Source organism: Staurois parvus, unplaced genomic scaffold (genome assembly GCF_062004578.1).
Source record: "Staurois parvus isolate SC_StPar_1 unplaced genomic scaffold, SC_StPar_1.0 ptg002140l, whole genome shotgun sequence".
Classification (NCBI taxonomy): Eukaryota; Metazoa; Chordata; class Amphibia; order Anura; family Ranidae; genus Staurois; species Staurois parvus.
Genome location: NW_028319936.1, coordinates 4,315,845 through 4,340,733, shown reverse-complemented (window position 1 = coordinate 4,340,733; position 24,889 = coordinate 4,315,845). Strand labels below are relative to the sequence as shown.

Below are 24,889 nucleotides of genomic sequence, written 5' to 3'. Positions count from 1 at the left end.
GGTGCAACCTCACCTTGTATATTTTACCAATAATTTTGGTAATTTATTGCACTTGTGTGTCCTAAAATTCACTTTAGTGTTTTTTTTACTGAAATTTTGTGTTTTGTTGCAGTAATATCGTGTGACAGAAAAAATAACTAGCGCTATTTATTCTCTAGGGTGTCTGCTATCAGGAAATATACAGTGAAGGAAATAAGTATTTGATCACCTGCTGCTATTGAACCTGGGGGGGGGGGGTGTTCTGCTACTGGGGAGTCTGTGCTAGGGGGAAGTTCTACTACTGAGGGCTCTGTACTGGGGGAGTTCTAATACTGTACCATTAAATCTTGGATGAGAACCTTCTTCCCTCAGCCAGGGCATTGAAAATGGGTTGTGGATGGGTGTGCCAGCATGACAATGACCCAAAACACATGGCCAAGGCAACAAAGGAGTGGCTCAAGAAGAAGCACATTAAGGTCCTAGAGTGGCCTAGCCAGTCTCCAGCCCCTAATCTGATTGAAAATCTGTGGAGGGAGCTGAAAGTTTGATTTGCCAAACGTCAGCCACCAAACCTTAATGACTTGGAGAGGATCTGCCAAGAGGAGTGGGCCAAAATCTCTCCTGACATGTGTGCAAACCTGGTGGCCAACTACAGGAACCGTCTGACCTCTGTTATTGCCAACAAGGGATTTGCCGCAAAGTACTAAGTCATGTTTTGTGAAGGGGATCAAATACTTATTTCCCTCATGAACATGCAAATCAGTGCATAATTTGTTAGACATGCATTTCTTTTGAATTTTTTGATGCTATGCTGTCTCTCAGTGTTACAATACACCTACCATTCGATTTTTAGACTGATCATTTCTTTGTGAGTGGGCAAACATTCAAAATCAGCAGGGGAGCAAATATTTATTTCCTTCACTGTATAATGTTTCAGGGTTTTGTGTAATCTTCAAGCCTAAAATGATTTTTTAAACATGTGTACAAAAAAATGCAAAAACAGCTCTGAAAGCAAAAATGTTAATAGACACTCATTTTCCCTACACTGTACCATGATTTGTGAATAACTGTGACCCCTTGGCTGCACTCCGTACTTTATTATAAGGGTGAAATATCCCTTTAAAAAGAAAATTCTTGGAATTTTGTGTTACATCTTCCATTAATGCTTCAAGCATTAAATAAAGGAAATGGAAAAACACTAACTGCAAAGTACGCCCTTAGTAAACAATCATAGTCCATCTTGCACAGGTCTGAGTTCAGTAAAGTGAAGTCTGATTGGTTGCTATGAGTTACTGAACATTACTCCCTGCAGTGCCAAACAAGCCTTTACGTTTTCAAGATATTAAATGCAGTTTTTACTAGGTTGGAGGAAGGATATGTAGTAACATAAAATACATCTGTCACTAACCTGGGCAATTCATACTGACTATATGACTAAGAGCCTAATATCCTTTTAATGAATTCCACAACAGCAATGAAATTATATGTAAATCAATCGGTAAAATCCTTTTCTGACTTTCTGACTTCACTGATTGATCCAGGTCAGCAACTCACTAGGTAGTGAAACCGTGATCAGCAAATCAACAATGACAACTCCCATGTTCCCATTCATTTTTAGTAACTTCAGGACTCTACAATGGTAAGCAGAAGAATGTTAGATGTTAGGAATTATTTAACTTTTTGTTATCCTGCCCAATCTAAGAGCTCGTGCCTACCAGCCTGCACACTTAAGCTCGTGCATGCTGGCATCCGTTGTGTACGGGCGGTATGATGTGTTGTTACAAAAGCAAGCCATACGTGGGTCGAATTCCGAACGATTTTTCGATCAAAAACATTGTTTGTTCTGTAATCCGATGGTGCCACATATTATTTAGAAAATTGGTAGTTTTCACGAATTTTCCAGCATGCCCGATAAACGAAATGAGAAGGAACTACAAAAATCGGCCGGTGCAATCACCCCACTAACAGAGTGAAAATCGGCCGATTATTCTTAGGTCTGATTTTCGAACAAAAAATCATTTGAAAATCGACCCATGTATGGCTGGCTAAAACACATCACGTTGTTTACTTTTTTTAACTTTATTGAAGTGTCACATAATGACACTTCATTCAACTTAATGCACCTGTGGTGTATCACGAAGTGCAGTCTGGTGAGCTGTGCTGCGCAAGAATGGAATGCGATGAGCTGAGCTGCACAGTGAAAAAGGCATACATGTTACACAGTGCACACCTCCACATGTATAGCGTGAACACAGGGCACAATAGTAACAATTGTTTTGTATGTGTGCTTGTCTTGAGCCTGTGCTCATCTACACACATCAACGCAGCTCAGCGGATATTATATGAGCAAGCCCTGAGAAATGCCAGGCAGACATCACTGGACTACATGATCAGCAACAAAAGAATAAAAAAGGTGAAGACAAGGATTTTATTTTATAAAATAGCAATTGTTTATGATACACAGTGCCATAGCAATTAAAAGGTCATTCTATCTTACATCTACAGAGTCACTTCTGCTGCCATGCAGCCTCCAAATGTGACAAGAGATTCTGCAGCTGCAGCATATCATGCAATTACTGGACTGGTGTTAGTGTCATCATAGAGGCTGCAGGGGATCAGCAACAATGCATTACAAATGGTGAAAATATGCATTTTAGTTTAAAAATGACCATTTCAACACACAGTACATAGACATGGTCAGCTGTTGTCACGATCAGGAAACCCTCCCTTAGAAATACCGCCAGACATCACTGGACTCCATGCATGTAAAAAGAAAGTGGTTACAAAGTGGATGAAAGATTCACAACAACAAAAAAAAGGTAAAAAAATCAAGTATTTTGTTTAAAAAAAAAAAAAAAAAAAGACAATTTCAACACAGATTACATGGTCAAGGTCAACTCTTGTCATCATCAGGACATCATCAGGAAACCCTTCCTATAAAATGCCATGCAGCCATCATTGGAGTGCATGGATGTAAAAGGAAAGGCTTGCAGAAGACCAGCATCAAAGGATGAAAAAGGTAGTTTAAAAAAAAACCCGACAATTTCAACACAGATTACATGGTCAAGGTCAACTCTTGTCATCATCAGGACATCATCAGGAAACCCTTCCTATAAAATGCCATGCAGCCATCATTGGAGTGCATGGATGTAAAAGGAAAGGGTTGCAGAAGACCAGCATCAAAGGATGAAAAAGGTAGTTTAAAAAAAAAAACGACAATTTCAACACAGATTACACGGTCATGGTCAGGCATGGTCAACTCTTGTCATCATCAGGCCATCATCAGGAAACCCTTCCTATAAAATGCCATGCAGCCATCATTGGAGTGCATGGATGTAAAAGGAAAGGCTTGCAGAAGACCAGCATCAAAGGATGAAAAAGGTAGTTTAAAAAAAAACCCGACAATTTCAACACTTATTGCACAGCTGTGGTTAACTGTTGTCACCATCTGAAAACCTTCCTTTAGAAATGCCATGCAGCCATCACTGGACTGCATGCATCTAAAGGAAAGTGGCTGCAAATAGGATGCAGAAGATTCCCAACAAAGGGTGAATGACCATTTCAACACAAATTACAGACATGGTAAACTCTTGTCACCGATATTGACCCCCATTACGTACCCTGAGAAATGCCATGCAGATATCATTGGAGTGTAAAAAGAAAGTGGCCACAAAGTAGATCAACAACATATGATCAAACAAGGGTAAAGGCAAGTATTTTATTTAAAGCAAAAATTAACATTTAAACACACATTACACAAGCATGGTCAAATGTTATCCCCGACAGGAAACCCTCCCTTAGAAATGCCATGCAGCCATCACTTGAGTGTATGTATCTAACAGGAAAGTGGCTGCAATGAGGCTGGAGGAGATGAGCATAAAGAATACAAATGGTAAAAACAAGTATTTATTTTTGAAATGTAACCATTTTAACACACATTAAGTGGCCAGAAAGAGGATGCAGGAGATAAGCAACAACGAATGAACACAGGCATGTTGCTTAAAAAATGGAAATTGTATATAATACACTGAGCTTTATCAATTAAAATGTCATTCAATTACCTTAAATCTACAGGGTCCCTTCTGCTTCTACAAGAGCATGCAGACGACACATGTGAGAAGAGGGTCTGCAGCAGCACATCATACAGTACTGGTCTTCTGTTCCCTTTTTAAGTCTATTTTCAAAGAGGAGCACTAACTACACCTGCCCCCATCACAAAGTTCCTGTGTGTGTGGTGGGGGGTGAGGAGGAAAATAAGAACACACTGACATACACAGAGTCCTATGATAACAGAGGAGCCAAATAATAATAAAGGCGTCCCATGATAACAGCGGACCCCCAAGATAACAGAGGAGCTTCACGATATCAGAGGAGCCCCATAATAACAAATGAGCCCCATGATAGCAGAGGACCCCCATGATAACAGAAGACCCCCCATGAGAACAAAGGATTCCCATGATAACTGAAAAGTCCCATAACAGAGGAGCTCCATAACAGAGGAGTCCCACGATAAGAGGACCCCTACGATAACAGAGGAGCCCCATGATAACCGAGGAGCCCCATGATAATCGAAAAGTCCCATAACAGAGGAGCTCCATGATAACAGAGGAGTTCCACAATAAGAGGACCCCTACGATAACAAAGGAGCACCATGATAACAGAGTTACCCCATCATAACAGAGGGCCCCCATCATAACAAAGGGCCCCCATCATACCAGAGGAGTCCCACGATAACAGAGGAACCCCATGATAACAGAGGAATCCCTTGATAACAGAGGAGCCCCACGATATCAGAGGAGCCCCACGATAACAGAGGAACCCCATGCTACCAGAGGAGTCCCATGATAACAGAGGAACCCCATGCTACCAGAGGAGTCCCATGATAACAGAGGAACCCCATGATAACAGAGGAGTCCCATGATAACAGAGGAGTCCCATGATAACAGAGGAACCCCATGATAACAGAGGAACCCCATGCTACCAGAGGAGTCCCATGATAACAGAGGAGCCCCATGATAACAGAGGAACCCCATGCTACCAGAGGAGTCCCATAATAACAGAGGAGCCCCATGCTAACAGAGGGGTCCCATGATAACAGAGGAGCCCCATGATAACAGAGGAACCCCATGATAACAGAGGAGCCCCAGGATAACAGAGGAGCCCCACAATAACAGAGGAGCTCCATGATACTAGAGGACCTCCATGATAACTGAAGAGTTCCACAATAACAGAGGAGCCCCATGATACCAGAGGACCCCCATGATAACCGAAACGTCCCATGATAACAAAGGATTCCCACAATACCAGAGGAGCCCCAAGATACCAGAGGACCCCCGAGATACCGAAAGGGACCCGCATGATAACTGAAGAGTCCCATAACAGAGGTGCCCCACAATACCAGAGGAGTCCCACGATAACAGAGGCGTCCCACGATAACAGAGGACCCCCATGATACCAGAGGAGTCCCACGATAGCAGAGGAGTCCCACGATAGCAGAGGAGTCCCATGATACCAGAGGAGTCCCATGATACCAGAGGAGTCCCACGATAACAGAGGAGTCCCACGATAACAGAGGGGTCCCATGATACCAGAGGAGTCCAACGGTAACAGAGGAGTCCCATGATAACTGAAGAGTCCCATAACAGAGGAGCCCCATGATAACAAAAGGAGTCCCACAATAACAGAGGAGCCCCATGGTAACCAAAGAGTTCCATAACAGAAGAGCCCCATGATAACACTGGAGCCCCATCATAACTGAAGTGTCCCACGATAACAGAGGACCCCCATGATACCAGAGGAGTCCCATGATAACAGAGGACCCCCATGATAACTGTAGAGTCCCATGATAACAGAGTAGTCCCATAACAGAGGAGCCCCATGATAACAGAGGAGTCCCACGATAACCGAAGAGTCCCACGATAACCGAAGAGTCCCATGATAACAGAGGAGTCCCATAACAGATGAGCCCCATGATAACAGAGGAGTCCCACGATAACAGAGGAGTCCCACGATAACAGAGGAGTCCCACGATAACAGAGGAGTCCCACGATAACAGAGGAGTCCCACGATAACAGAGGAGTCCCACGATAACAGAGGAGTCCCACGATAACAGAGGAGTCCCACGATAACAGAGGAGTCCCATAACAGAGGAGTCCCATGATAACAGAGGAGTCCCATAACAGAGGAGTCCCATGATAACAGAGGAGTCCCATGATAACAGAGGAGTCCCATAACAGATGAGCCCCATGATAACAGAGGAGTCCCACAATAACAGAGGAGTCCCACAATAACAGAGGAGTCCCACGATAACAGAGGAGTCCCACGATAACAGAGGAGTCCCATAACAGAGGAGCCCCATAACAGAGGAGTCCCATGATAACAGAGGAGCCCCATAACAGAGGAGTCCCATGATCGCAGAGGACCCACATGATAACTGAAGAGTCCCATAAAACAGGAGCCCCATGATAATGGAAGAGACCCTGATAATAACGGAGTCCCATGATAAAAGAACACCCCCATAATAACAGTGTAGTCCCATGATAATATAGGAGTCACATGATACTAGAAGTGCCCCGTGTTCATCCTCCACCTTACCTGCACCCACCAGTGACCGGGACCCGGCGTCTTCCTGCCCTCCTCCCAGACACAGGTCACCTCAACCATACGCGGAGCTGCCTCGTCCATACACCTTCCTTCCTCCCCTCCTGTCTGTACTTTCCTCTCACCTGCCTTTATAGACTTCCATGCCCCCGCACACTCGTCTCGTTCCTTGCCATAGTCTGCCCACAGCTCCTCTCCTTCCCACGTCTTCCTCTGTGTCACATGGCAGGCGATCAAGTGGGGCGCCACCGCTTCTCCCTTCTTCCTTTGGTGTTCGCCGACCAGCCCACACACGACATTCCGCCCCCGTCATGCAGCCTGACAACAAAACACAACCTTGTCACCTGAGGGGAGAAGAGTGTCCTGTGCTTCCCTCACCCACCGGGCACACGGACCTGTTAGGGGTCCCCCCTAAAAAAACCACACACACAGTTCAGCCTCCATCCCACCCACAGCACTCCCACCGTTCAGCCCCCTCCCCCTACATGAAAACTGAGGTATTTTCAGGGGAAATATGTGAGAGAGAAAAAAAAAAAAAACACAAAAGCATCCCTCAGAGTGCAGACAATTCGGAGAGATGGGGGATGTGAGGACCCCCCTTACATTTCCCAGAACACATTTCTCAGCACTGCAAGCAGGCAGCGAGAAACTCTGCCTATATATATATACACACTATATTGCCAAAAGTATTGGGACACCCCTCTATATCATTGGATTCAGGTGTTCCAATCTCCTCCATGGCCACAGGTGTATAAAATCATCACCTAGGCATGCAGACTGCTTCTACAAACATTTGTGAAAGAATGGGTCTCTCTCAGGAGCTCAGTGAATTCAAGCATGGTACCATGATAGGTTGTAACCTGTGCAATAAGTCCATCCGTGAAATTTCCTTGATACTAAATATTCCACGGTCAGCTGTTAGTGGTATTATAACAAAGTGGAAGCAACTGGGAAGAACAGCAACTCAGCCACAAAGTGGTAGGCCACATAAAATGACAGGGGGTCAGCACATGTTGAAGCGCACAATGCGCAGAAGTCGCCAACTGTCTGCAGAGTCAATAGCTAAAGACCTCCAAACTTCATGTGACCCTCAGATTAGCACAACAACAGTGTATAGAGAGCTTCATGGAACAGACCCCTCAGTAGTGAAACTCCTCCCCCCCACCCCTAGTATAGACCCTTCTGTAGTAGAACTCCCTCTAGTATAGACCCTTCAGTGGCTGAACACCCCACCCACTGCAGACCCTCGGTAGCAGGACGTCTCCCCAGTACAGACCCTTTAGTAGCAGAATACCTACTTCAGTACAGACCCCTCAGTATTAGAACTCCTCCCACTACAGACCCCTCAGTAATAGAAAACCCCCAGTACAGGCCTCCTAGTAACAAAATGCCCCCCCAAGTACATATCCCTCAGTATTAGAACTCCTCCCCAGTACAGTTCCCTCAGTATTAGAACTCCATTTCCCCAATATAGACCCTTCAGTATTAGAACTCCATCCTTCCAGTACAGTAGTAGAACTCCCCCCAGCACAGACCCCTCAGAAGTAAAACTCCCCCCAGCACAGACCCCTCAGTAGTAGAATACCCTACCAGGACAGATCCCTCAGAAGTAAAACTCCCCCCAGCACAGACCCCTCAGTAGTAGAACTCCCCCAGCACAGACCCCTCAGAAGTAATACTCCCCCCAGCACCGACCCCTCAGTAGTAGAATACCCTACCAGGACAGCCCCTCAGTAGGAGAAACCCTACCAGGATAGAACCCTCAGTAGGAGAAACCCTACCAGGATAGAACCCTCAGTAGGAGAAACCCTACCAGGATAGAACCCTCGATGGCAGAACAGATCCATCAGTAGCAGAACATCCCTTCAGTACAGATCATCTCAGTATTAGAACTCCCCCCCAGTACAGAGCCCTCAGTAGTAGAACGTCCCCCTATCACAGACTCCCCAGTAGCAGAACACCCCCCCGGTACAGACCCCCTAGTAACAGAATGCCCCCCCAGTACATACCTCTTCCACAGTCCCCTCAGTATTAGAACTTCATCTCCAGAGTACAAACGCCACAGTAGTGGAACATCCCCCTCCCTCAGTACAGACCTCTCAGTAGCAGAAAGTCCCTTCAGTACAGATTACTTAGTAGCAGAATACATCTCAGTATTAGACCCCCTCAGTAGTAGAACTCCACCCCAGCACAGACCCCTCAGTAGCAGGACACCTCCCCCCCAGTACAGACCCCTCAATAGTAGAATATCCCCCCAGTGCAGACCCCTCACTGGTAGAACTCTCCCCAGTATGGACCCCTCAGTAGTAGGACACCATCCCATTAGAGAGCCCTCAGTAGCAAAATACCCCCCCCCCAGTAAAGACCCCCCTAGTAAAAGAACCCCCCTCAGTACAGAACCCAAAAGTATTACAACTCCCCCAAGTACAGAACCCTAAGTAGTATAACTTTCCTATACCTTTCCCCTAACACAGACCTCTCAGTAGTAGAACACCCCCCCTCCACCTCAGCACAGGCCATTCAGTAGCAGAACAAGTCCACCCCCCCCCCTCCAGTATAGAGATCTCAGTAGTAGACTTCGCCCCCCCCCCCCATTACTGACCTCTCGGTATTAAAACTGCTCCCAGCAGTAGAGACATCTCAATAGTTGAACTCCCCCCCCAGTACAGACCCCTCAGTATTAGAACTGCCCCCCCTAGACCTCTCAGTACTAGAACTCCCCTCCAGTACAGACCCCTCAGTATTAGAGCTGCTTCCCCAGTACAGACCCCTCAGTACTAGAACTCTCCTCCAGTACAGACCCCTCAGTATTAGAGCTGCCTCCCCAATACAGACCCCTCAGTACTAGAACTCTCCTCCAGTACAGACCCCTCAGTATTAGAGCTGCCCCCCAGTACAGACCCCTCAGTATTAGAACTGCTCCCCCAGTAAAGACCTCTCGGTAGTTGAACTCCCCACCCAGTACAGGCCCCTCAGTATTAGAACAGCCTCCCCCAGTATAGACCTCTCAGTAGTAGAACTCCCCCATAGTACAGACCCCTCATTATTAGAGCTGCCCCCCCCCAGTACAGACCGTTCAGTATTAGAAAGTCCTTCCCCAGTATAGGCCCCCCCAGTACCAGAACTCCCCCCAGTATAGACCCCCACAGTAGCAGAACACCCCCCGTATAGACCCCTCAGTAGCATAACGCCCCCCAACCCACCAGGTACCAACCCCTTTAGTAGCAGAACACACAACCTCCTCTCTCCCTCGATCAGTGATCACATGGTTTCAATGTAGCCCAGCAGGTTTCACGTGCACCATTCTTTGCTATGTGGTCGCATTCCTTCCAACTATCTCTGCACTTCCTCCTGTGACCACTGGTGTTGCTGTGCACACTGTTTAAACAGTGTGTGCTGTGCACAGCGGTCTATGGACACACACACCGTGCAAATTCTTATTAGCAGGCTGTACCATTGGGGTTGCCGGATTAGTATTGGCAAAGAGGCTGCAGCACCCCTAGAAACTGTGCGTCCAGAGTAGACCTCACCCCCCCCCCCCCTTAGTATGCAAATGCATCCAACTGACTATGTTCCTGTAAGACACCAGTACCAGCCATCAGTTGTGGACAACTGCACATCTGGAACCATAGGAACTCTTTTTTTCTTCCTTTCTTTAGTCTCCTGTACTTCCTGGCCATTGAATATGGGGGCAGCCACTTACCAGTAGGCTAGGCTTGCTTGGCTTACAAGGACTGGGACGGCTATAGTTGACAATACACTATGCTACATATTCCCTGACCATTCTTAAAGAGGCGGCCACTTCTTAAAGTGGCTGCTTACCACAATACAATGACCCAGACAGGTCAAACAGCGCTTTGTCAACAGACAATGAAACATCTGGTAAGTTGTCTCCTCCAACTGGCGTACAGGAGGAAAAGTTGCCGCCACAAATCACTCAGAAATGAAATATAAAACAGAACACTTCCATAGTGTAAAACCGCTAAAATATTTTTATCAAAAGTTAAGTGAAACCCTCACAATATCAGAGCAGTCAACAGGCATATCCACAATACAGCTGCTAAGAGATGGCGTTCTTGTGGCCAGCTGAAGGAATGACAACGATCTCCGGCCAAATGACGATCAGAATGCGTGATGACGTCACCGTCGGATGCCCCACCTGACACATTTTGTCAAAGGTGACGTTGTTTGGGGAAGTATCTGGATTCATAGTGCTGGCAGCTTTTCTCTACCCTAGCGTGGTGTTATTTTCCTGGTTTATGATCTATAAATCATGATGACCTGAGTCATGCATTACCTAAAGGTGAATGGACACTGGCAGAAACAAACAATCAAACCCTCCCATACAGGAAGTACTTCAATATTGTAGCAAGCAATTAATCTCCAAAAAGAGGGGGGGGACCCCTGTGTCCAGTGATATACTCCAAGAAATGGAATTTACAGTTAAGTACAAAAATCTAAATTTCTTTTTCGTACATCATGGGACACAGAGCAGGCTATAAATCATGACTAGCTGGGATGTCATAAAGCAATGTACTTGAGAGGAGGGGGATGCAATAGCCAACATCAGGCTCAAGGAAATTACTCAACAGCCCACAAAACACTGTGGTCAAAAGTAGTATCCTCAGTGGCTCTTGTGTCCACCTAGTAAAAAGAAAGGTGTGTACTAAAGTCCAGGTTGCAGCCTTGAAAACCAGAGCCACTGACGTCTGATAATGAATAGACCAAAAGGCTCAAACACTTCTGGTAGAGTGAGCCTTCACTTGAAAAGGTGAAACCTTATCCTTCCACCCATTGGCTTGGGTAATAAGCTGATGAATCCACAGTGAAATGGTTGACTTTGTCAGGTTTCAGTGGCAGTGAGCCCTTGTAGATCACCAACACAGGATTCCCCAGGGAGAGGAGTCTAAGCCCCAGCTGGCTTCCTAACCAGGGCCCCAGATGGTGGGGATGGACTTGCAGCAAGCTGGGACCAGGCTGCAGCTCCCAGGCATGCCCAGCTTAGGTTGCAGAGACTACTAGCATGTACAGAGTATAATGACAAAAGACATAAGACAAAAGACACAAGGGAATCCAGGAACAAGACAAGGTCAGGGCGGGCGGCAGGTAAGCACAGACGTAGACAAAGCCAAGGTTGTGCCCAGGAAGTCAGAGATAGAATACACATAATAAGAGGCCAGGAGCTCAGAGAAATGTGAAGTTCTCTAATGTCTCACTAACATCTACTGAAAACACCTTGGTCAGTAATTACTGCACAGGGTTCCTTATATGCAGGGTCCAGCACTGAATGGTTGCATTACAGACAATTCCCACATGTTTGTTCCCAACTCAAGCAAGGCCCGGGCACCATCCAGTTTAGCATTATGGCTGTAGGATTGGATCTGGATAACAGAAATATCCTGATCCCTGTTGGAACAATTGCCAATCTGGTAGCATCGTGTAAACCAGTGACCATCACTTTCAGATAATGGAAAAAAAGAACTACTTCCTGTATGGGAGGGGTATATATAGGGGAGGACTTCCTGTCTGTTTGTTTCTATCAATGTCCATTCACCTATAGGTGGTGCATGACCCAGGCACTCATGATTTATAGCCTGCTCTGTGTCCAGTACATTTTTATTTTCTTTCTGCCTTTGCCAAAAACCTCTTCAAAAGATTCAAAATGCCTTTTAGCCAATTTCTAAAATGTAGTCATTTTGTGAGTGTTTCTACTGTCCTGGTGCTCCAGGGCCTCCAAAAATATGATAGGTGCTCAGGAAATTAAATGCATAATTTATGCCCCTGGAACACCTGAAGGAGTATTCCCATACTCAGGAGACATAGCAGAACGTGTTTTGGGTATAATTATCATTATGCCTTTTCTGTGTGTGAGAAATAACTTAAAATGACAACTTTGTAAAAACAAAAAAAATTCTAAGTGGTTGTAAAGGCAGAAAGTTTTTTTTACTTTAATGCATTCTTTACATCAAGGTAAAAGGCCCTCTGCAAGCAGCATCCCCCCCCCCCCCCATACTTACTGGAGCCTGATCTTGTTTCAACAATGTACACAAGTGCAGAGGCTCTCTTGGCTCTCTCCCTTCTCATTGGCTCAGACATAGCAGCAGCTCTCACTGCTCTCACTCACAGTAAGTGAAGAGGGAGCAAGGGGCGTGGCCAAGCCATGCCCTGTGTGTCTTATGGACACACACAGCTGGCTTGGGAGCAAGCACACACAAGCACCCTCATAACAAACAACTTGCTATGGGGGCTCTCAATGGGTAGAGAGGCCAGGAGTGCCAGCAGGGGACCGAGAAGAGGAGTATCAGGGCTGTTCTGTGCAAAATCATTGCACAGTGCAGTTAAGTAAGAAATGTTTGTTATTTAGAAAAATATCCTTTACAACCACTTTAGTTTCTTCACTTTCCAAAATCTTTCAACTTAAAAAAACTCACCAAACCTCTTACTTAATACCCTGGACTGTCTAAAAGGGGTCCTTTTGGTGGGTATTTGTACTATCCTGGCACATCTGGAATGATCAATTTTCAAATATACAGTATATCGTAGTTTGTAAATTCTAACTTTCACACAAACTAAATAATATACACTGATTTGGGTTATTTTTACCAAAGAAATGTAGCATAGTACATTTAAATGTATGAAGAAAGATTATTTATTTGCTAAATTTCATAACAGAAACTTTAAGAAAAACCTTTTTTTTTCAAAGTTTCAGTATTTTTTTTCATTATGTAGTAAAAATTGAAAAAAAAAAAACAGTAGTGATTAAATATCACCAAAAGAAAGCTCTGTCTCAAAAAAAATGTATTTGGGTACAGTGTTGCATGACTAAGGACAGCCCTGAAAATGGAAAATGGTCTTACCTGGTAGGGATTGAAAGTGTCCAGTCTTGAAGTGGTTAAAGTGAAAGTTCACCTTTTCAGAAAAAAAAGAAAAGGTGAACACTGTAAAACCATCTCCCCCAGGACCAAGTCTCCACTGTACTTACCTCCATGGATGATGAGCTGTCAGTGCCCACGCAGCTGTTGCAATGGTTTGGGGATTTGAATCCCTGCTCTTCTTCCTCCACTTTCTTAAGGGCTTCCAGAGCAGACCAGGGCTATTCTGATTAGTCAGAATTGGTATAGAGCATCGTTCAGATTCATCCCACCAGGAGTGCTGCAGAGAAAGGCCCCTTTCACACGGGGCGGACCCGTTTAGCAAATCCGCTTGCTCAGCAGGGGATCTCTCCACTGATCCCCGCTGAGCAAGGGGATGAGAGCTCTTTGTCTGCTCCGCTGCTGCAGAGCAGACACAGAGCTGCTCGCTCTCCTCAATGGGCAGTCGGATGAAAACGGACCGCCTGTCTGTTTTCATCTGACCTGATTCAACAGATGGAAGGGGAATTGGATCCCCATTCGTCCCTTTTTGGTAGATCAGATCGGTCGTCGGCGGGTGTAAACAGATACATACTCCATACAGGAGAATGGAGGTTCCGTTTGGGTCCTCCTGAAAAACAGGTAGGTGGACCTGAATGGAACATCCTTGTGAAAAAGCCCAAAAGAGGGAGAAAAGCAGGAGATTTCAAATCTCCGGACTGCTGAACTGGCTATGTGGGCACCGACATAAAACAACACACAGTAGAGGGCGCCATCTAAGTGCAGCATTAAAACATTTATTGTATGTTAAAAACAAATTGGCAACTCACATGAAATTTGTGAACGCATGCAGGACATGAGAAATCAGGAAATCCAGGGAACTCTGTAGCAGACATCCAGTTTAGGGATTGTGAAGCCCCTGGACTGCATGCACAATCCCTTTTACTTCCTGATGTCTCAAAGCTGGCATCCCACTGCTCATGATGGAGATCACACAGTGCTTTCAGACTGGTCCTGCAGCCTCCTGGGATGTGTGATATGTCCCACAAGGTTGAGGGGGTGGGAATTCTGGAAAAGCTAACAGATACCTGTCAAAAAAATGTACTTCAGTTAAAAAAAAACAAAAAAACAATGGGGGTTTGGAAGGGGAGGGGGTCGGATGCAGGAGGAGGATAAGAGGAACTTTCATTTTTAAGGTTCATTTTATTCTGCAAAGGTAGTCAAAAGGGGTTGTACATATGTATGTGCTTTGTAAAAATTATATCCCCTGGTCCTACTCAGTACCATCCACCAGATGAGTCCCATTCAAGTGAAAGAGGCTATATCGCAATTACAAGCCAAAGGATAGGCTTGCAGGTTTCCCATTGAAAAACCCTACTCAGTTGTCAAAAAAACAGCAGTATTGCCTCCTACATTTCTGTCAGCCAGAATTCTTCCGCTCTCTGAAAAGCAATCGCCTGTGAATAGGTGCACTCCATGGGACTTAGCAACAAAGATAACATTAAAGTGTTTATATACACTGATGTTTCAGTATGTCGGCAGGACGCAGCACACCAGACATCAAAACATCAATCTGATTGAATCCCTTTTAAGGCTCTGATCACACTAGTGCAAATTCATATGCGACTTGAGTCACACAGAATCGCATGACAATGGAAATCATATTGTTTTCAATGGTGCCATCTACATAAAATTAACACAGGTTGGACACCAGAAAAGTGTGGCCCTTGACATTACCAAATCATATTCAGAAAATGCAATGCTAGAGAAATCTGTTTGGTACTGCAGGCTGTCAACAGAAGATGGCCAGAGACTTTCGAACATGCTACAAGAGAAGGTCAGAGATTTCAGACATTCTATAGGAGTTGTTGGAGATTGGAGATGTGTTTCATGGGGCAGTCATAGACTGGATGCACATGTAGCACTACCCCCCTTAGAAGTCACTAGAGATTTGAGTCCCCCTATAGTCCTGCACAGCCAGGCAACATGCATTTCCTCACAGACCTGCATCCAGGAGACAATAAACTGTCCTTGAGCTTGTTTCTTTTGGATTTTATTAGGAGATAAATAACTTGGATGTGGTAAGGGGTGTATGGAATGCCCAGGGGAACTGCAACTGAGGACAACTTCCTGGAACTATGAACAAATCTTTACACAGCAAAAATCTCTTCTTGGAGAGCTCTCCACTGTAGCAATCGTACGTACTGAGATGGACGCGGTCATCCATCTTGCTCAAAACCCTCCATCTTGTATCTCTCTCCCTCCAATCCCCCCTCCATCTCTGTTGAGTGACACGTGGTCCCTGTGTCTGGGTTCAGAAGTGCACAGGCAATCAGGCCCAGCGGGACAGCTTCATGGTTGTAAATCCCAAATTAGTTGGTGCCCAGGTGTCTGTTAGCTTCTCAATCTGAGAGAATCATAAAACCATAAACCAATCCTTCACTGGGCTTCAAAGACATTCCAGCTAGCCTTAAAACAGACAACACATTTAAAACCCACTTTTCAATATAATTTTATGTATGGAGATGGGAAATAATTACATAAAAACCAAGCATATATCCGGATAGCTCAGTTTAATGCGAGTCATCTGATATCTTACACCCCCTAGTCAAAGTCTACAGGAGAGCAGAAAGCCATATAGTTCTAGCTGAAATAGTGAACTATGCCATGTATGATATCTAGACGTTTAGCGATGATTCTGCATATTAATCTACCTGTGGATAGAATGTTACATGTACCTAGGCAAGATTATTGCCCATGGTATAACTTGGAGGGATTTTGGTTCTAGTCTGAGTCCCCCGCCTACAACACCCCTCCCCAAATGAGGCCATTGGTTCTCTGCTGTAAGGAGACACCCTGCTGAGTTCCTAGAAAAAGGCTGTTATGCTTGGAGCAGTAAGTTGAAGAATTCTCCCCTTTTAACATCAGAACCAACTTGGGAGATGGTACCCTTGCTCTGAAACTTGATCTGCTTAACCCAGGACTTTTGGCAAGTACTCTACCTCTCTAAATCTTCTTTCTTTTATCTCTTTGCTGTGTTATTGCTGTGCTGTTCTCCTCATATTTGTTATTTAACTGTGCATTGTATCACCAATTCTTATTTCACCATGTTTGTTTCTATGTCTTGATCTGTTGCTGCCATCTGCTGGCCAGAATTTGCATGCTGCATGCCTCTGTTATAGCTAGTAAGTGTTTTCTCTGCTGGGTGTGGTTTTAGGCAAGCCTTGGTTCTGGTCACTTCCTGCAGCCATTTTATCTGCTATATAGCTGTGTGACAGGACATTCAATACCCTGGGCTTGTGAAGGCATCAGTTTTTGACCAGCAGTTAGCCTCAGGAAAGATATCGCAGGACAGCATCAATACCTCTACTACCTTACAGTATTGTATCACTGTTTGTCGCTGTATTTTGGACCAAATAAACCCACGCTGATTTCATTCCCGTGTATACGTTTGGATCCATCTAACCTGAACATCTGCCGGTCCGGTCTGCTCCACTGCTTGGATACGAAGGTAGGAAGTTACACAGCCATTATTAGATATACCTTCATTCGCCTTCATGTGGGGACAGAACAGTCAAAAACTGCCTTAAAGTCCATACCCCGCTACAGATTCCCTCAGAGTCCAGTACCACACTCAGGAATCTCCCTAGCAACAGGCCCACTTGCAGCAAATCTGCCCGGCTACAGTGCACGTTCCACAAGCCTATGCGGAAGCACTGCGCATACGCAGTATCTATAGTCTCGCCTGGAAGTCCTCCACAACTCGCCAAGCCATTCCTAAAGTCCTATATTAACTTTTCCTCGCATAATAGAAGTACTGTTTATGCACGCTCCTTACATTGCTGTGGCCCGCAAAACCCCACAATTCACTTTAAACATCTTAGAAATTTTGTCAAGGTGCCCTATCGGAGCCGTGCTGCGATTTTCAGCGCCCAATTCAAAACTTCATTTTCTTAAAGGGACAGCGCACCTTAAGTCAAAATGGCCGAAAAGGACTTTGCACAGTTCCCCAGTGATGAACTAAAGCAAATACAACCTGATACTAATCGTTATGAAGGGCAGGGAACAGAATCCACACTTCCAGCAGAACAAGTCGTACGACCAAGACGCTCTCTGAAACCGACAGTAAAAGTCATTGAAAATTATCACACCACGAAAGATGAGCTATGTGATAACCTGGAGGAACAATGGGAACGAGTTTCCTCCCTCATGTCCGGACTTAAATCCTCCTCAGGTGATGCCACAAGCTTACAAGTTGCCATCGGGCGGCTGGACACAGCTCAAGAAAGATACAATAGACTGTCCACAAGGTATATAACCTTTCTAAAAGACTCTAATATCGATGAAGCCCTATCAGAACTGAGCAAGGCAGAATCAATAGCCAGACAAAGAGACGTCATGGTGCTGGATGTTAAAGGTAAAGCGGAACTCCGTATCTCGCATTTGCAAGAAACTAAATCACACAGATCAAATTCATCTAAACATTCCTCTCGGTCATACAGATCATCGTGCTCAAGAAGCTCAGCCTTGAGCGACAGATTACTAGAGGCCCGCATAAACGCAGAGCAATCCAAAGCGAGACGCTCCTTCACAGAAAAAGAAGCTCTTGCAAGGGCAGAGGCCAAGAGGGCAGAAGCAGAGGCAGAGGCCAAGAGGGCAGAAGCAGAAGCAGAGGCCAAGAGGGCAGAAGCAGAGGCAGAGGCCAAGAGGGCAGAGGCAGAAGCAGAGGCCAAGAGGGCAGAAGCAGAGGCTCGAATAAAGATTTTCGAATCAGAGATGCAGGAGGAAATTGCATTAGCTAAAGTAAGACTACTTGAGCAAGCATTGAGCCAAGGTCTTGATCCAGTCTGCTCGCTACCACAGGAGATAGATGATCCAGTTGATCGCACCAGTGACTATGTACTGAATCAGTTATCTGCGCCACCCCCAGTTTGCAGTACCGTCCAAGCCGAGAACACTGAAACCTCCAAGTCAGCTCTACCTGCAGTACCAGTGCCACCCACAGCACCCGAGCAACCTAATAACCGTTACCCGGAAGTGCCCTCTCAAGGACGGTTGTTACAGAAAGATCGCTATCAGGTGTTTTCTGGCCTACCTCCACAGCTCAAGCAGCAGTCATCACAATATACAGAGGCTAAACGAAAGCTTAACCCTGCAGCTACATCATTCTACCCGGAAGCATCTCACCCCTTCACGCCAGGCAGCCAATACGCCCCAGGGGCATCACAAGTCGTCATGGCAACAAGCAGTGAGAAATCAGATATGTCTGAGTTTGCCAGGTTTATGGTGAGCAGAGAGCTAATCAACACCAGTCTCTCAAAATTTGATGACCGTGCAGAGAGCTACAGAGCTTGGAAGGCAACCTTCAAGGCCGCTATCGCTAACCTCAACCTAACCGCAGAGCAGGAGTTTGACCTCTTGATCAAATGGCTGGGCCCAGGCTCCACAAATCGCGTCAAGAGCCTCAGAACTGTCTACATGGGACAAGCAGAAGCAGGTCTCGCTGCCGCCTGGCAGAGACTCGAACGTACCTTCGGCAGTGCAGAAGCAATAGAGAAGGCCCTATTCAAGAGACTGCAGAACGTTCCAAGGATCAATCTCAAGGATGTCCAGAAGCTTCAGGATTTAAGTGATCTGCTCATGGAACTGGAGCTTGCCAAGGGTGACCCTCGTCTGTCTGGGCTGTGCTACCTGGATACAGCTCATGGAGTGAACCCAATTGTCGTGAAGCTACCATACAGTCTACAAGAAAAGTGGGCGGCATCAGTCTCAAGGTACAAAAGAGAGCATGACATCACCTTTCCCCCATTTATTCACTTCTGTAGATTTATCGATGAACAGTCCCAGATGAGGAATGACCCCAGCCTCGACTTCCTGGAGTTCAACACTACAGCTTCAGCAACATCATCAAGGTATGAAAGCATCACGCATAAACACAGAGACTTTAAGAGCAGCGTGAGTGTTAGAAAGACTAACCTACCATCTCCTGCAGTACCCACGGGTAAACAGTACACTACCTCATCAGGAGATAAGACCTTCAATCGTGAATGTCCCATTCATAAAAAACCACACTCTCTGAACAAATGTAGAGGGTTTAGATTCAAAACCATACTGGAGCGCAAGAAAATCCTCACCGAGCTCGGGGTATGTTTCAGATGCTGCGCTTCATTGGAGCACATGGCTAAGGACTGTAAATCTGTCATCAAGTGTGAGGAGTGTCATAGTGAAAGACATGCCTCAGCTATGCACCCAATCCCACTCTCCAGAGATTCACCCACTGCCGTCACCACCAGTCCTGCTCCAAGTCATGGCGGGGAGCCCCAAAATTACGCTAATGCAGTGACTGCTGTTTCCTGCTCATGCTTGGATGTATGTGGGGAGGGCCAGTGTGAGAAATGTTGTGCCCGAATATGCCTGATCAAGGTCTACCCAGAGGGACTACCAGAAAAGGCAGTAAAAATGTATGCCATCATTGATGACCAAAGCAACCGGTCCCTAGCAGGTCCTAAATTCTTTGAAGCCTTTGGAATAAAGGGACCATCCGAACCCTATACCTTAAACACCTGCTCGGGCCGCATAGAGACTAGCGGCAGAAGGGCACAAGGATTCATCGCTTCTCCTGTCAGTGGGGATACGGAAATACCCTTACCGACGCTGATCGAATGTGATCAAATACCCAACCATAGAGATGAGATTCCTACCCCAGAAGCTGCATTTCACCAACCTCACCTAAGGCACCTAGCCAACGTTATCCCACCTATGGACATCAACGCCGAGATTCTACTCCTGCTCGGCAGAGACAATCTAAGGGTACACAAGGTGCGTCAACAGTGTAATGGTCCTGACTATGCGCCATATGCCCAGAGACTGGACTTGGGATGGGTAATCATAGGAAATGTATGCTTAGATCAACCAGGAACTGACTCCTTCAAAACGTACGTGCGTGCAGATGGACGCACAACTTGCATTAAGCCGTGTCCTCATCACTATGAGGTGAAAGAGAAGTCTCTAGGCCTCGTACAACTACCTGACGTCATTACTCCCCTCTTTGCCGACAACTTGGGGAGATCAGTCTTTCATACAACCAAGGACGACGATAAAGTAGCCTTGTCAGTAGAGGACAGAGAATTTGTCAAGATAATGGACAGTGAGTTCTTTAAAGACGAAACCAATTACTGGGTTTCTCCATTACCCTTCCGAGCTACCAGGGTAAGACTCCCGAACAACCGGGAACAAGCTCTGTCTAGATTTAACTCTCTTCAGCGTACCATGAACAGCAAGCCTGAAATGAGAGAACACATCGTTGCCTTTATGGATAAAATATTCCGTAACAACCATGCAGAACCAGCTCCATTCTTAAGGAAGAACGACGAGTGCTGGTACTTGCCTTCATTCGGAGTATATCATCCACGAAAACCTAATCAAATTAGGGTTGTCTTTGATTCAAGCGCCAAACATCAAGGTGTATCTCTTAACGATATTCTTCTCACAGGTCCTAATCTGACTAATAACCTAGTCGGAGTGCTGATGAGATTCAGGAAAGAGCTTGTCGCCATCACTGCTGACATTGAACATATGTTCCATTGTTTTGTAGTCCGAGAGGACCACCGGAATTTCCTCAGGTTTCTGTGGTACAAGGACAATGACACCAACGCAGAGATGATGGAGTATCGTATGAGGGTACATGTGTTTGGAAACAGCCCTTCACCAGCCGTAGCGACTTACGGGCTTCGGAGAACTGCAATAGAGGGGGAATCTGAGTATGGTACAGATGCCAAAGACTTTGTGGAAAAAGACTTCTACGTGGATGATGGGCTCAAATCGCTACCAACTGAAGAAGCGGCTATCGATCTGCTCAAAAGGACTCAAAATATGTTATACCAAGCTAAACTTAGACTACACAAAATTGCTTCAAACAGCCTAACCGTAATGAGAGCCTTCGAGCGAGGTGATCATGCACCTGGATTCAAAGACATTAACCTGGGACTGGACAGTCCACCTGTGCAGAGGAGCTTGGGCCTCAGATGGGATCTCTCGGCTGACTCCTTTGGTTTTCAAATAAGTTGTGCAGACAAGCCATTCACAAAACGTGGTGTCCTATCAGTGGTAAACAGCCTATTTGATCCGCTGGGATTTGTAGCGCCCATCGTCATACAAGGTAAATCCCTACTGAGACAACTTTCTGAAACCATCAAGGATTGGGATACCCCACTTCCCTCCGATAAAGAGCAAAAATGGGAAGCCTGGAAGCAATCTTTGTGTGCTTTGGATGAGATCCACATCCCAAGATGCTATATTAAAACCTCACTTACTTCTAGCGTAAAGAAGGAACTCCACGTGTTCTCGGACGCCTCCACAGAGGCCATAGCAGCGGTCGCCTATCTGAAGGTCACAGAACCCAACAAGCAAAATCACGTTGGATTCGTCTTTGGTAAGGCTAAGTTAGCCCCCAAGCCTGATCATACTATTCCCAGACTTGAACTCTGTGGGACTGTATTAGCAGTGGAGATTGCAGACTTCATACAAGAAGAACTAGGTGTCAACATAGATGAAGTTCAGTATTACACGGACAGTAAGGTCGTATTAGGTTACATCTACAATCAGACGAGACGATTTTTTGTTTACGTCAGTAACCGCACAGAGAGAATCAGGAGGTCCTCCAAACCTGAACAATGGTACTATGTACCATCCGAACTTAATCCAGCAGATCATGCCACTAGACCTATGTCTGTAGGTTCCTTTACTAACTCTACTTGGCTTACAGGTCCGGAGTTTCTGCTAAGACAGGCGGACGAATGTGTACAGGAAGTTTTCAGCATCCAGGATCCGGATAATGATCCAGAAATCCGCGCTGAAGTCAGTGTATTGGTCACTGGAACAAAGCAAATCTCCAGCCTCGGTAGCCAGCGCTTTGAATGTTTCTCCAGTTGGATGAGACTCGTCAGGACTATCGCAAGGTTAGTGCACATTGCGAAATGTTATCACAATACTCACAAAGATAAGGATTGTCACGGTTGGCACGTCTGCCATAAACCCTTCTCTGCGGAGAACATCTCTCATAGTGAGTCCCTCATAATACGTCACGTCCAACAAGAGGAATTCAATGTAGAATGGAAGTGCTTATACAACAAACAGCAGATTCCAATAAAAAGCTCTCTTGCCAACTTAAATCCAGTTATTGACAGTTTTGGCTTGCTCAGAGTTGGTGGTCGTTTGAATCGAGCCCACCTAGGAGTTGCAGAACAAAATCCTCTCATCATTCCCAGCAAACACCATATCACCGTCTTGCTGATCCGACACTACCACAAACCAAACCTAAAAGAAGGTGACCTCGTGTTGATGAAGGAGCAACAAATCGTACAGACTGACTGGCCTATGGGACTAATTACAAAGGTTCTTCCTAGCAAGGATGGCAAGGTCCGTAAAGTGGAGTTAAAGATCTTCAGGAAGGGTGAGCTTAAAATGTTCGCAAGGCCAATTAACGAACTCATTTTGATACTACCCATCGAGAACATTCCTGCTGGGTGAACTCTACTAAACTTGAACTTTGTGGTTCTTCTCTATTCCAACTCGGAATCTACTATATTGTTATGTTTATTGCATTCTAACATGTTCTTTGTTACAGGTTGTTTTATATTTTATGGACATTCGTCATAGTGAAATCCCTTATGGAATTTCAGACGGGGAGTGTGCTGTTCTCCTCATATTTGTTATTTAACTGTGCATTGTAGCACCAATTCTTATTTCACCATGTTTGTTTCTATGTCTTGATCTGTTGCTGCCATCTGCTGGCCAGAATTTGCATGCTGCATGCCTCTGTTATAGCTAGTAAGTGTTTTCTCTGCTGGGTGTGGTTTTAGGCAAGCCTTGGTTCTGGTCACTTCCTGCAGCCATTTTATCTGCTATATAGCTGTGTGACAGGACATTCAATACCCTGGGCTTGTGAAGGCATCAGTTTTTGACCAGCAGTTAGCCTCAGGAAAGATATCGCAGGACAGCATCAATACCTCTACTACCTTACAGTATTGTATCACTGTTTGTCGCTGTATTTTGGACCAAATAAACCCACGCTGATTTCATTCCCGTGTATACGTTTGGATCCATCTAACCTGAACATCTGCCGGTCCGGTCTGCTCCACTGCTTGGATACGAAGGTAGGAAGTTACACAGCCATTATTAGATATACCTTCATTCGCCTTCATGTGGGGACAGAACAATTGCTCTCTGTATTTATATATACATATTGGCTACATCTTTTTCTGTAAATATTTTTATTGCACCCTTTTGAGCTTTTTAGTAATAAATCCTATTATCTGAAAAGTGTTGAACTGTTTCTAAAGCTCTTTAATGCAAACTAAGAATCGCTGTCTCTGAAGAGCGCTACTGTGTGTTTTAAACCTCTATATATCTCTGCCTGCGGTGTCAGTGGTATACAGATGATTATTCAAACATCATAGTGTTATTGCTAATATTGGCGAGTTTCCTCCTTTTTTCTACAAAAAGGCAGTGGTGGCAGTGTGAAGGGTTAATTGCGTAATTAACCTGACCCAGTAACAATCGCTCTCAGGTTGCCGGTACATAGATTGTGGTCCATTAGCTGGAAAATCTTTGTGCAGGGTGCAGCTGAGCGTGGCATTGTTACGCACGTGACAGCATGGTTTTAGATTGGCTAGTCCTTCGGTCACGAGTTGGTGAGAAGGGCTGGGGGTCTGATCCACCTCTCCTGGTGCACCACTCATCACATCCACCTCTCCTGGTGCACCACTGCAGACCGCAGATGGTCCTCCTCTATCCAGCTGTCAGAAGAAATCCCTGGGCAAGGGGATCCAGTGCTGCCTCTTTAAGATCAACAGTCCTGGGTAAGGAGCTAAACAGAGTGTTCCTTTCCCAATTAACTGGCCCAGGGGTGTAATATTACTAACTCAGACCTGTTCCTATGAGCTGGTGGGTTGGTAGATGTTTTCAGGCCTTCCTCTGGGCTAGCTCCTTCCCTGCTGCACAGGTGGTCCTCAGTCTGGGGGCCGGTGAGGTCTGCGCTTTACTCCTTTCCAGCAACGCTGCCTGGAGGTGGGCCCCTTCTCAACTGGGCCCCCTCCCAGGTTCTTGCACCTTAGCCTTCTCACATCATCTTCCACCTGAACTCTCCTGCTGCTGTGCAAGCTCTGTCACATTTAAAGGCTGCCCTGGCCCCATGCCAAGCCTTCTGCTTGGGGATTGGCCAGGGTCCCCTAAGTGTGCAGTGCAGCCCCTCCTCAACCCCATCCACTGCTTCCAGAATCTTCTCCAAGATTCTAGAGCAGGGGGAGGTATCAGGGAACTGACCTGCAGAGCCTCTCAGCCCTGACCTGAATTTAACCCTGCTATTACACCCAGACTGCTACTCAGCCCTCCTAACTAAAAATTGAGCACTAGCTCTTGCTATCTAGAGGGGCGCTACACATAATATATGAGAATGTTAG

General features: G+C 45.7%; 1 protein-coding gene across 2 annotated transcripts in view; it reads right to left on the bottom strand.

Annotated features, from left to right (window-relative positions):
• LOC149432475 (uncharacterized) overlaps window positions 1–7,010 on the bottom strand; it is a 208,866-nt gene extending 201,856 nt beyond the window's left edge. The window contains exon 1 of one of the 2 annotated variants that reach the window (XR_016308989.1): window positions 6,574–6,678. Coding sequence is in view for 1 of the 2 variants with exons in the window: in XM_089665126.1 (XP_089521252.1) it covers window positions 6,705–6,892 (188 nt within the window). In the remaining variant the exon portion in view is untranslated. Of the gene's footprint in view, window positions 1–6,573; window positions 6,679–6,704 lie in introns of those variants that run through there. The other variant, XM_089665126.1, reaches the window with a different exon arrangement.
• Window positions 7,011–24,889: the final 17,879 nt, after the last annotated feature.